This window comes from Phaethon lepturus, unplaced genomic scaffold (assembly GCF_000687285.1).
Source record: "Phaethon lepturus isolate BGI_N335 unplaced genomic scaffold, ASM68728v1 scaffold15725, whole genome shotgun sequence".
Lineage (NCBI taxonomy): Eukaryota > Metazoa > Chordata > Aves > Phaethontiformes > Phaethontidae > Phaethon > Phaethon lepturus.
Window position 1 is genome coordinate 33,179 of NW_010539989.1, and position 13,533 is coordinate 46,711.

At 36.7% G+C, this 13,533-nt stretch overlaps 1 protein-coding gene across 1 annotated transcript in view; it reads right to left on the reverse strand.

The window, feature by feature from the left end:
* Window positions 1-13,081, reverse strand: part of USP7 (ubiquitin specific peptidase 7 (herpes virus-associated)) — a 41,811-nt gene extending 28,730 nt beyond the window's left edge. The window contains exons 1-5 of the mRNA XM_010287317.1: window positions 12,977-13,081; window positions 6,848-7,046; window positions 5,332-5,470; window positions 4,518-4,606; window positions 3,695-3,803 (exon numbers count right to left, since the gene is read on the reverse strand). Of these exons, the coding sequence (XP_010285619.1) occupies window positions 3,695-3,803; window positions 4,518-4,606; window positions 5,332-5,470; window positions 6,848-7,046; window positions 12,977-13,019 (579 nt within the window). The 5' untranslated portion in view covers window positions 13,020-13,081. The remainder of the gene's footprint in view (window positions 1-3,694; window positions 3,804-4,517; window positions 4,607-5,331; window positions 5,471-6,847; window positions 7,047-12,976) is intronic.
* Between the last annotated feature and the right edge of the window lie 452 nt (window positions 13,082-13,533).

Genomic DNA, 13,533 nt, shown 5'->3' on the forward strand with positions numbered 1-13,533 from the left:
GATCAGAACACACAGTTTCAAAACAATTCTAATAAACTAATAAAATAATTGTCAATTGTGTCTCTATTTTTATTATCCAAATGCAGAGTTAACTATGCTGATTTGGGCAAACTCCAATCCAAATATGAATAGCTAAAATTATACCTTTGACTTTACAAGCAAATGTTATTTTTTGCTTTAAAATATGAACACCAAAACAAGTCAGCATCTTGCAGAGTTAACCTCTTCTTGCCTCTGGTTTATGAACCCTTTTATGAGCTGGTCTTCACTGGCTAAAGGCAGAAACAGGAAATAGTTGAATGACCAAGTCTCAAATCTTCCAAAGCTATATAATCAGTCCCTATTCACTGGTTTTAACAGGTTATAATGCTTTTTAAAAAGCAAATATATAGTAACTTGATATGTTTAAATAAACAAAAGTGAGATACAAAAGATCAACCAGTGAAGAAATTCAAATATAGCCAGTGCTGAAAAAATGCTCATACAATAAATATTAAAATGATAAATATTCTGCATAACAAACCAATATGATAATGCAGCAGGCTAGAAGTCAACCTAGTGGTTGACTCTTCCACCATAAGTATAAATGGGAGTTCAGAATACCCTGATAATTAATCAAAATCAGATTCTTTGCATTTAGTTCTTATTTAGTTTCCCCATATACCATCTAGACAATTAATTCCTTTCCTATATCTCTCAAGTAATATTAAAATAATATTTCACAAATTACTTATAATTACTGTATTCCAGCTGCCATTGAGTAAAAACACCAGTTTTATTTCTTCTGAAATTCTAAATGTGTTACTACAAACTAAACATTTAACACATAACCTTTCTTTGGTTCTTCATTCTGTTCGTGGTTGTAAGTAGCATCGAAGCCCATTTCTCAAAGCTTAAGCGTTTCTCCAAGCTAAAACAATCACTTTTCAAATATGATCCTCTACAAACCTTCATTTTTATGCCTCACCCTTCCAAACTCCAAAAGCTTGACCTCAAGATCAAAAGAGTGAGGTATTTTGATCCATTTGAAAAATGAAGCAGAATCTCTAATTTAACACCTGAGAAGTTCCCTCAGGAAATGAACACGAAAGAGTGGCAGGGACATGTATAGGCAATCACTATAAGCAACAGAGACAGAGATATGAGAAAAATTTCAGATATTTACATGCTAAAAGAATGCTACAGATAAGGTTGAACACACTGCTTAAAGTCAAGACAGTTACTTGAAGAAGGGAAGGAAATACTGTGTATGAAATTCCAAGGCAAGTTAAAATATATTGGATAACTTGAAGAGAGCCAGATCAGGGAAAAATGTACTGGACCAGTATTTATGATTTTAGTATAGTTATATAAACATTCTGCAATGTTCTCATGAATTGTAGGGAATTTTTCAAGGGAACAAGCAAAGAGTTTTCATCAAATGGACTGGATACAGCCACAAGTATTGACTGGCTGGAGGTGCTAATGACATAGAAAGACCCATGTAACATGGTCCAAGATTAAACCTGGACCCGCTCAGGAAGTTACCACTGCCCTTTGCCTAGGTGGACTATATTTAAGCGTGCAGTCACAGACAAATAAAGATATGCTCTGAAGATAAAGTTCCTTTGCTTTATTCCCTACCACTGAAGCCACCTGGTTGCTAATAAAAGGAGGTCTCAGGTCAAATACCCAAGAATCCCCACCTGTTGTCTGGAAACAGAGCAGAGAAGAAAGGATCTCTTCATCAATCCTCACCTATGCTTCACCAGAGTCTGACTTTCCATAGGTACATGCTTGCCTTTGCCACTGTTCATTGCTTTCTCAGCTCTACCCCTGACAGCAACCTCTCTCTTAACAAAGCTCTAAATAACAGCAATAGAAATCATTATTTCTTCTCAGTAAGGAGGATTAACAGCAATAACAGAATTGGTGATAAGCAAACTGAGGATATTACACATTTTTTTTTACTTGATTTTAACAGGAACAAGTTTGCTCAAAGTGGAAACAAAAATGGCTGAAAAAAAATTTATTGCTCCAAGAAGACAACTATGGATTCTTCCTTAACTGTAATAAAGCCAAATGAGTATTAAAACTGTCCAAAACTATTGTAGTCTGTTCCGTTTGTAGGGGCTCTGAAAACCTGAAGAGTGAGCAGGTTTTTGGGAATCTTGGGCATTTCAGCTGATGTCCAGTAACACTTCCACAAAGAAAGCTGCAGTCACCAGCTAGTAAATTAAGCTTTCTCATATGGTCACTATCCAGATATTAAAACTCCCTAAAAGCTGCTATTTCTTTGGGGGCTGGGGGAGAAGTGCAGGGAGAATGCCTGAAAAGATTAATTCAGTTGAAACAAGTGTGTATCACAAAAAGAATTTCTTATTCACAGCACAAGATTACTTCATGGTACATATTGATTTACTGACCACAAGACATTGAAAGGAACTACACAATTGGATTAGATGTAGCTAGTATAAAAACACATTTTTATTTCGAGAGCAAAGTGAAGTTGTCCAAAAAGAAACAGGTGCATCATGTAAAACAAGTCAAGTATTTATTTCTTGTATGTGGAATTGGTAAGATCTCAGTTACAGTCTCCTAGAGCTGGATGTGCTATTTTTTGCAACGCTTCAGAGTAAGCAGCACATTGCAAAGAGAAAAAAGAAATCCCAACTTGGATACTTACAGGCCACAGTGATATAAATAATGGTAAGATGGTGCGAAATCTAAGACACTGGTACATTAAAAAGGAAAATATTGGAGAAAAGAAAGCTTAATGGAAATGTAACAACCAGTACACATACGAGAAAGCGTAAGCCAGAACAGTTCATTTTCACCAAGAGATACAGTAAGAGCAGAAATGTGCAAAAAGATGAATTAGGATCATTAAGACACTCCAATAAACTACATGGTGCCAAGTTACATTTTTTCTCAAGTATATCCCCTCTTCCAGATAGCCATCTCCAATATCAAGTCATTGATATTTATGTTTTTACCCCATTAAGGCTACTGCACTATTTTAAAAAGATATATTATCTAGCGTATTTCATCCCGGGTTGCAGGAGATATTTATTAAGCTGATATTTAAAGAAGTTTTTCTTTCCATCAAACAAATAACCTCTGCAGTAAATAAAAAACATATGAATGAAGCAAATATAAAATTCAGTTGTTTAAACTACTGAAATTGTAACGCTTTCCATCACTACAGAGATGCTAACCATAACAACGGAAAATTCAACTGTATAATATAAATTAAAAGATGGAACAAATGAACTACAAAGGTCATACCTGTTTATCTTTTTACATTGTTTATGGGTTGAGAAGTCATAATTGACTTCTATTATAACTATTTCAATAAATGGTAATTACCTCCATCTCTCATCTGCAAGATGTAGTTATCCTTCTGCCCGCCCCCTTCCAACAATTCATAGCAACATTAACACAAAATACAGTCTAAGAAACACCCCTTAAGCTCAGATTTTCACTAGGTACTCCATCTGCTTTCACAAAAACCAAAAGCTTACGTTCAACGAACTATAAAAGGAAGATTCTTGCATTCAGCCTCAAGTAACATGTGCACCACCATGTAAGTCACAACTTCTCTAAAAGGATGAAGGAGGCAAAAGGAACATACAGCTCTGTTTTGAAGTATTTCTAACTATAAGATATTGAGACTGCAAATTGAAATACTCATTTTCTTTCACATATTAATTACCTTTCGTAGCTGATTTGTGAAAAATAAAGTCTGTAACAAACTGTTCATGTAACAAGTTGCTCCCTGGTTCTTTAAGCCAACATATCCTGTGTGCTTCTTTGAATCCCACCTGGAAAACAGTTAGTGGTTAAAAACAAGATAGTTCTGTATTAATGTAATAAAGAGTATTTGTTCTAAGGTAGGACTGCTGGTAGATATCAGATACCTTTCATTGTTACTTAAGGTTCAAATGAACTACACTTCACTACTGCCTGCCAGTAACAACAGGTTTTGCAATCAAGTACTTTGTGATTTTGTTAGGTTTTCTTTCTAAAGATGTTCTGTATGCCAGAAAAATTATGTATTATGAAAGTGTAATGGAAGCCAGAGCTGTACGTTTAAGAGCAAGTCTGCATTTCAGTACAATCACTTTGTTTACAAGTGACATGAAGTTGAAAAACTCCGATGAGGCAGGTTTAAAACAATTGTAAACCAAGGCAAGTTAAATAGTAGAACCACCTGATGGTGTCTGAAACTCTTATCAGCTGTAAGATCAGAAATGTTGAGGCTATATTTGCCGAGGTGTTAAACTTCTGTATGAATTGATTTGTGATTTAAGTTCCACAACATTATGCTGACTAATGAAAATGGAAATTTAACCTATACAAAAATCTCTATGCGACTAACGAAAAATATTGCCATGTGAGAATTCATCAATTAAAGGTGACAAAGTGAAAATGTCTAATGAGAACTACAAATGTTACCACCACAAAATACTTGAACAATCTAAAGCAACATAAAAATATTAGAATTAAGAATTATATTTTTAAACAAAGATACTTACGCCACTCCATGTGGAGCATCTGCTTGAACATAGACTTCAAAAGTAACTTTATCCTCTTCTATAAAGCCTTTTTCAGGATCAGTAACTTCCTGTAAAACAGGAATGACAAAAGAACATGAAAACTGGAGCTTGCAACATGACTATAGGGAAGCATCCAGTTATACATGACTTTCTAATTTCCAAGCCAGGGCTACAGTAATAATAAACTGAAGAAGAAAAACTGAAGGACACCAACAAAGCTGTTTTTCATCTTAATACACTTTAATTCTTTTTTAATGTCTCGATACAGGAAACCTGTTCCTGGCTTTTAAGATTTTGCAGTACTATTTCAATTTTCTGTGGTTAATAAGAGTTGGTAATCAAAGGCTTTGCTCCTCCTGGACAATATTCCAGACAGAAGAAAAATTGAGAAACCAACCATTTAAAATGCTTAAAAAGCTGTCTCAATTCAAGATAAGCCTCCGTAGTATTATTAGGACATTAAATATCTGTACACATATACAAAGAACACGTGGAAATGCAAGAAAATCTATGTTGCTTCAGAATGACGTTGACTATCACACAGTGAAAACAAAAAACAGGCATTCAGATATGCAGAAGATAATGAGGGAATATTTAAATCACAAAGTAAATAAAAGCAGTCTACAATAAGTGCAGGAATTTACAAGAAATTGAAAAAGAATCTACAGCGATGACAGAAAAAAAATAACAGGTAGGAGAAAAATGACTTTCCTATCAGTATTTCCATATTCAGAGAGCAGGTTCAAAACTGCTCCTCATCTAGCAAAAGATTAATATGTGTCCAATTACTTACACTCCAGGCCATGAAGTTGGAAAAGCCCCAGTCATTTTCCTTATGAAAGAACAAGTGACTAATACGACGACTGAATGATTTTTCATCATCCTTGTAGTTTATTATCTTGAGAACTGCTTGTGCATGACAAGACCACGACCTACAAATACAGAAGAAATATTCAAAACTCATTCAGTCATTAAAATAATTTTTATTAGGGATTTTTCATATATTACTTTCACATATAGGATTTTTTTTCTCCTTATTAGATATTAAGATTTCGTTGTTATTGAGGGCATGAATCCCTGGGACTGTCTGAAGCCACATTATGAACGCGAAGCTGGAACAGAGATTTTTCTTAGGACAACACTGTTAAGAAAGTACTGTCAGACAGCTGCAGGTAACAGCGGTTTAAGAAGCCAACTGCTCTCTGAGGTGAGCTATTTCTAATCCAATTCAGTGCAGACAGATAGGCTAACTCAAAGTAGTCTTGGTGTCTACAGAGTATGGTAACTCAACCTTTGGCTAAGGAAAGGAGGAGGTGGTTCTACCCTCCCTCCCACAAGATAAAACTCCCCAACACTCTAATTTTCTCAGCAGCACTTCATTGTCACCATTCCTGTTCAAATCCATCCCAACTGCGCAAGACAAGCGGACTGAGTATCAGTTCAGACAAGGTCTTGTCACTGCTTGCTTAGCTCCACCAGCTGCACCTTTGTTGATACTTTTGAAGACAACATTATCATTTTTCAGTGATTACTTGCTTGTGGACTACTTCTCCTGTGATTAGTTAGTACACTTACAACTTTGTTCTTTACCTTCTGCACTGAGCATTCACATTTTAGCTTAGAAAAATGATGGAAAAGAGCAACTTTTTATTCAGAGTGAACTACAAGTTGTGTGAGATTTAGTGCAAGAATGGAGCTACCTTACTGGAAAGGATACCTATGACGGGTTTGCTTTGTAGCTCAATAAGCTGCAGTAATGCCCCAGAAATTTGTATTTATCTTTTTAAATTTCCATATTATTTACAAAAGTGGTCAAAGACAGCCAATGTTGATTTGCACACAGGACTCCAAGAACATGTACATGTTCGTATCTTGCTCGATGAGTGATGAACTCCATTTAAGGAGGTGACTACCTCATACAACAGTCTGCCTCAGGTGCTAGCAGTTACCTGCTCACACACTTTGTAGGGCAGGACTTATAGCTCAGCAGGGTTAGAGAAGCTCCAGTACCACTTCCATTTGAAATAAACCCAGAACTTTCCCCATGCCAAGAAAACTGTCAAACACTTCCCCCAACAATCAAACAGAAATGTATCTAAATTCTACCACAAACTTGTAGCTACACAAGCTACTTTTAGCTCCTCCTAAAGGGAGGATTACTCTTATGTGTTGGGATTCAGAAAGGCAGGGTGAAAAGGGGACTCTTGCAGAAAGCTAGGTAAAACTATTTTTTTAGATGTTTGTTTTTCTTGCAATACAGATTAACTAGTATAAGGAGAGGACTTGTACAATAATTAGAAGGATCTTACGTGGAATCAGATTCAGCATTGCACTGAAGGAAGAATCCTACGCTTTTTTGGTGTGGCCTGTCTGGGTAGAGTCGTGGCATAACCATGATCTTCCATGGCAAATTCCGTACAAAGCAGGGAGGACTGAGAACTGACTCGCTCAATCTGTTGAAGCGTTCAACTGTAAACTGAAATGTTGCTTCTGATCGCCAGCTTGTATCTGTAACACACACACAAAATTATCTGGAAAAACCTGATCTTCTTCACTCCAAAACACAATTTTCAAAAAATCATGCAACGTAAGTATGTTTTATATAGTGGGATATTGGAAGCAACAACAAAAAAAAAAACCCAAACAAAAACACAACAACCTGAAAGGCACTGAACTCCTTAGCAACAGAAGTTTCATTTTTTTCATTTTGAAAAACACCGCAACACCATTCAGGAAAACAGAGTGCTGAAAGACACATTCCTTTCATACACTATTTTCTTAAATACTTCTTTAGAACTAGAATTTGCTACCACTCAAGTTTCTTCTAAAGTAGTGGGTACAGCAAGACAGAGACATCAAATGCTTTACAACATAAATCACAGCCCACTCTAACCCTTCTTGCTGTGTACTGTCTTCACAGCCCAGCTTAAGTTAGCTCCTTGCATGAACCAAGACCTGCAAAGGATTTTCACAATCTGTTCGGTTGCCCAGTTGATACCAAGTCACCATTTAGTTGCTTTCTGCTTGCAACAATTATCTTTTCCAAACAGAGTAACCCCATTTGTTGGTTGGTGGATGGGTTTTTTAAAATCTCATACCTGTTTGCTGAAGAACAGCCCAAGAGTAGGGTCCTGTATTCTTTGTGGTATGTGAAAATTTTAGAGATTTTTAACGGTCTAAAACAAAGTTAAATGAGATGCTATTTTTTTTTTTTTAAATAGCTTTTAAATAGCTTATTTTGACACACACAATTAAACTAATTTTGCTTTCTTCCCACATCCCCAGTTCTTCATATACCACAATCTGTTCTGCTTCTGTCGTACACAGCTATAACAGGGTGCTGGAGACTGCGACAGCTTCAGGAAGGCACGAGGCTGGGCTGTCTTTATTGTGACATGCCTCATATTGCATACAGGGAGGAAAAGCCTGCACCTTATCCCAACAATTTTACAGGGCATGGATGAAGTATGGCATATGCACAAGACACTCCCCTCCTTTTCCGTGGTTCCAGCTTAACACCTGTGTAACATGGGAAGATGTGCTACTGGGTATACAGAGGTTCAAGTAGCATATGGGCAGCACCCATGGTCAGACTGCTGTTCTCACACCACTCACGGGTGATGCAGAACTGAAGCAATCTGTCACACGTGCAGTGACATCTGAAACCAAAAACCCTAAGGTACAACACCACTAAGCCAGAAATTGGATCATGAAATTATCTGACAAGGCACACGGTATACAACACATGTATTATTTCTGTACATGCAAAGCAGTCATTCACTCAGAAAGCTTTGCATGGCACCAGAGACAGGCCTGATTTTTAAAAAAAAAAAAAAAAAAAAAACACACACAGGTGAGCCCTGGTTGCTACCTTACTTGAAAAATTAAACTCTCTCGATTACGACATGCAACATTGTAAAGATGTTCAGTACAGAACTGTTTCTGTACTCATCAGTACAGAAAATTAACAAGTTTTGTCCACAACTGCTGGGGAGCTTTGACAGAATTCATTCCTCTCCCTTGCAAAACGGTTTTCTTTTCAAGCAACTGTCATACATCTGATCTTGATAACATAGTTGATCTTATTTGTGTATGAACTGACAGCCCTAAGCATTCCCAACCATCTCTTGAAAGCAATAGTACTACAGCAGAAAGCAGCTTCCTCCCTCCACTACACCTGCAATGACTTTCACGTTACCCTGTGCTGCCAGCTTCCTCAGTAACGGAAGAGTTCAAAGGATTATTTTCTCCTCTTCTTCCCTACATGTAAGTGTAGCTAACCAGTAGTCTATCGCCTACTTAAAAACTGTTCCCTACCCATTTTACCTACTCGCTACCTGTTGACAGGGTAGAGAGTTGGTCTTCCAGGACCAAGAGTCAGACAGGCTGCAGCCAAAGGAGCTGTATGGTCTCAAACTTGCTCTGCAGGCTGAATAAAAAAAAAATCCATAACACAGGTAACAATTTAAAAATCAGTCTTGCATCACATGTATCTCAAACCAATTCGAGCACACCTCCCTGTTCACAATCAAGATCAATACTTCTGGGCTTAGTCTAAGCTGCTGAAAAATGAGCTGACCAAGTTTGCTTTCTGCCTCCTTTGATGCAGCTTTCAGAGCAGTTCAGCACAAGGATGCAGCAGCACTGCTACGCTGTCAGTTAAAAAAGGCAGCCCACGCAGCATCTGCAGATGCTTCAGAGAAAAGTTGCCTGTATTTCTCAATTTCTTTTCAGGAAAGTTTGTGCATGAGAGCTCACCAGGGAAGGGTACTCTTCTATATAAAATATTTGAGCAATCACTACTAACTGCTCCACAAAAACACAGCCTCATAATATAGGTCAACCCTAAAATAGAATTTTCTTTAAAAATACAAAACACACACCCCTGCAATAACAACCTCCCCTTCCTTCCAGAAAGCCCATATTTTTAGCAAGTGTAATCAATTAAAACATGAATTATATTAAAAAAAAAAACAAGTTTAAATAGTGTGATAGGTATTCTGAGCACATAAATAAATAAAAACTTTTTTCACCATCAAATATGTCCACCAGTTTCCAATAAAAACTGGAACTGGCAGGAGGATAATTTAGTAGTGACTGGCAAGTAAGACTTCTATAAATCCCTGAACTACAAATATGACACATGATCCTAAACACAAGATAAAAAGAACAGACCCAGCTGGCAATGCTGGCTGAAGTTACATGCAATGGATTATATTTGCTACATGGAAAAGATTTTTTTTTCACTGATGAGATCAATGTCACATTTAGCACCTTGACACGACAAAGATCCTTCAAATCAGAGATCCAAATACAGAACATGATCCATTTTAAGACTGAAGTACATACTTCAGTGCTTATACCTTTGAGAAAAGCAGGTTTCTTTATTCTCTTAGTAAATGTTGCTACCTTTAAAGTACATTGAGGTTATTAAAATATTCTGAACCTGAATTATTAATGGAGAAACTGGCTGAATATTCTATGAATATTTTAATAATGATACAAATACAGCACACAATACTAGCATATGGCTAAGACTGATGCTTCTGAAAGCCTTGTAGCCTCTGCAATTCTTCACAGAAATGAGACTTCAGTAGGTAATTGCGAAGATGTGAGTTTATGTTTAGCTACGGACCTTCTGTTTGAACTTTAACTTCTAAGAGAATTTATCCTATGTGCTGTTTTGAATACTGATGCACTTGCAAACATAATTTGATAGGAATCCTGTTTTTATTATTTTTTACTTTATTTGCAGAACCAGCTCACAAAGGCTGGTTCATTAAGTCATTGTACAAAACGCAGCACAATGTTTCCACTGGTTCTTTTTAATTGCTAAGACATCATACATAGCAACAACAGGTTCTAGTCAAACCACCTGGGAGAACACAGTCTTATCTGGAAGCCCTGTTGGTGGTCTACTGCTGCCCCCATTACGTGTTCTTCACAATGCCTGTGGTTAACTGCCTAGCAAAGGGGATGAGCGCTGCACTTTTTTCAAATCATTATCAGTCATTTCTTCTTGTGCTAAGCAGGAAGACAAAATCACCTCAAAAGTTCCTTCAACTCAGAAATTCACCAGAAGGCTGGTTTCTGTAATCCAGCTGGAAGCATCAACCTTTCATCTTACTCCTCACCTCTTTTGCAGGAACCATTAAACTCATCAAGATTTTCACTGAAGAGGTATCTAAATTCTCTTCATGCATTCTTTATCAGCTCAGATTGATCTCACTTGCTATGAGTAACAGCAATGAAAACAGAGCATGTTTATCAAAGAGGCCAATGTCTCCATTTTTTCCTATCTTGTGAATCGCCAAGCTGTCCATTATACATGTACATCATGCTGCACACCAGGATAGCAAGAGAACAAACAGCAAGAGAGCAGTTGCATCGATGTGTAAATAATGCAACAGCAAGCAACTAATCTAATTTACAAGACTTGGAAAAGAGGCCTCATCCACTTACATGATGCAAGTCTTCAGGAATGTTTTTGCAATTAGAACATTTTGCAATAACACTACTTTCTATCTGTGTCAGTGCAGGGCTATAGTAGCGCTAAGACGTAGCCAGACACTCCTTATTCAAATATGATAATGAGGAACCATTAAGAGTATTGCTTAACAATCACATTTTAACCCTGAAAGATGTCCCACAGCAGAGTGGACCAAAGCTCCTAACCATACTGAAAGTCCACAAACACAAGTGCCACCATAAGCTTTCGCAAGCCTTTTGCCAAATACTTTGAGATACTACTTCTTCCTATCGCGACACCTTCATATCCAGTTCTCTGAGAGGAGTCAAAAATTTGGTAAGTGACAGAAACTGTTTTGCAGTAGCTTTTAGGTTAGAAAGTCCACGTTATTCTGAATGAAGAGATTAGTTGCCGTCCTCGATATGGCCTGGGTTTCATCAATTGCTTCTGCAGCTTCAGTCTCTTTTGCTTAATTTGTGCAAGTATATACAGACCAACTCCTGGACAAATTTTTGTGCTGACCAATGTGTTATCTACTGGCTGTATTGATAGCAAACACTATCAGGCTTTCTACCTATAAACATCATTACTGAGAACAGAAGTTCAACAGAGCTGTCCTTGCCAGTCGGTGTCAACCTATATGATCTCTTGCCACCCTCCAAATACCATGGCCCAAAGACATTTAACATCTTTTACAACAGCTTAACTTGATTTTGATAAAAACAGAATACCTGTTTTGGTCTCAGCTAGTTACTCTGAGCAAGAAATCACAGCCCTCTGAATGAGACCAGGCAATCAGACAAAAATAAATTCATAGGCGAAGCAGATCTCATTTTTACTTTATGGCGAGAATCTGATCATAGGAAACTTTATCTTTGCCAATGACACAGAAGCAATTCAACCATGAGATGCTTTTGTCCTGCATGTAAACCATATTCTCTTCATGGAACATTATTATTTTCTATCAGTATTCTATTATATGTTCTTTGAATACATGAAAGTAAGCACTTTTTTGACCCTTAGCCTCAAACTCTTGACTTTTCTCAAACAAAAAAAACCCCCACACTCAATATTTTGCATAAATCTAAATACATGTTTAAGCCTAGTCTTTAATGTACTCTCACAAGACAGCATGAAATAAGGAATCAGAGGGGAACAAATCCCACTCATTTTGTCTCCCTTCTCCCAATTCAATTTTATTTAGTTCTTCAAAGTAAGAGCAGTCCCCCCTGTCCTCTCCTATGAAAAGGAGTATCATTGTACATTTTCCTCACTAAACATAACAGACTTAAGTGAATTACAAACTCATCATCTTTATTTAAAGAAACCCAGACACATCTACTTAAAAACTATTTGATCTTCTGTAACAGAAAAAACTGTACACCCTTATTTTCATTTAAAAGACTGACAAAAAGATTTCAAAAACATGTGTCCCCTTTTATTAACAGGATATCAATACATACTTCTTCCTTTGCATTTGCAAGTAAAAGGACATCAGAGTGGGGCGGGGGGGGAATGTTCCTCCACAGAATAGTTACCACTGACTTACCATACAAAGACAAAAACTGATCACAGCTGCCACCTGACAAGAGAGCAGGATAGATAATGATTTTAAATGTCCTGAAGGAATTGCATAACTTACAAAAATTACTATTCAGCAAGCACCAGCTGCAGTATGTTTAAAGGGACATATCACAAAATATAACAACGGACAGTATCACTTTCAGCAATTTTTAAATGAGTACCTAGAAAGAGTAATAGAAAAAAATCCCAAGCCCTCAGATGCCTAATCCCATTGTATAGTTATGTTAAAAGGATGCCTATACAGAAAACCAGCAGTCGTAACTACAGAGTTTCCTCTTTTTAATGAGCTGCAGTTCAGAGGACACAAGTAAGACATGGACCATGTCCTCAAAAATCATAAAAATAAAGAAGCCAAACCACATGTTTTTATGAAATATTTACTTACCATCTTCCATGTCCTCTTCAGTGTTGTTATGTCCATCAGCCATTGCTACATTTCCATTAATGACAGGATTTTGAGTAATCCTTGGAGGATCATCTGTGTCTCCAGCTAACACAAAATAAAAAATAAAAATTAATCAGCTATATTAACATTTCTGTCTCAGGTAGTGCTTGTGAGACACACAAATGGCACGCTTCTGTGCAAAACAGCATCTACTTAAATTACAGCACAACAATTATACTGGTACATGTCTAACTGTAAAATTCCTCAAACAGATTAATACTTATGGATGAAGACAAAAGTCCACATTAATGCAGAATACAAATACAAAGAACATAAATTGATTCTTAAGTTTCCATAAACTTACAGTCAGTGTCTCATAATCAAGTCTCCTTAAATAAAAACAAACTTTTCAATTACTTTTTCTGGTGTTAGACATTTTTATATAGATACCAGTTCCTAACAGCAGACTTTCTAAATTAATAATTTACTTTAAGACTCCTTCAGTGTTACCACTTTTAAAAAACAAAACAAAACTAAACATTTAATCAAATGTAATG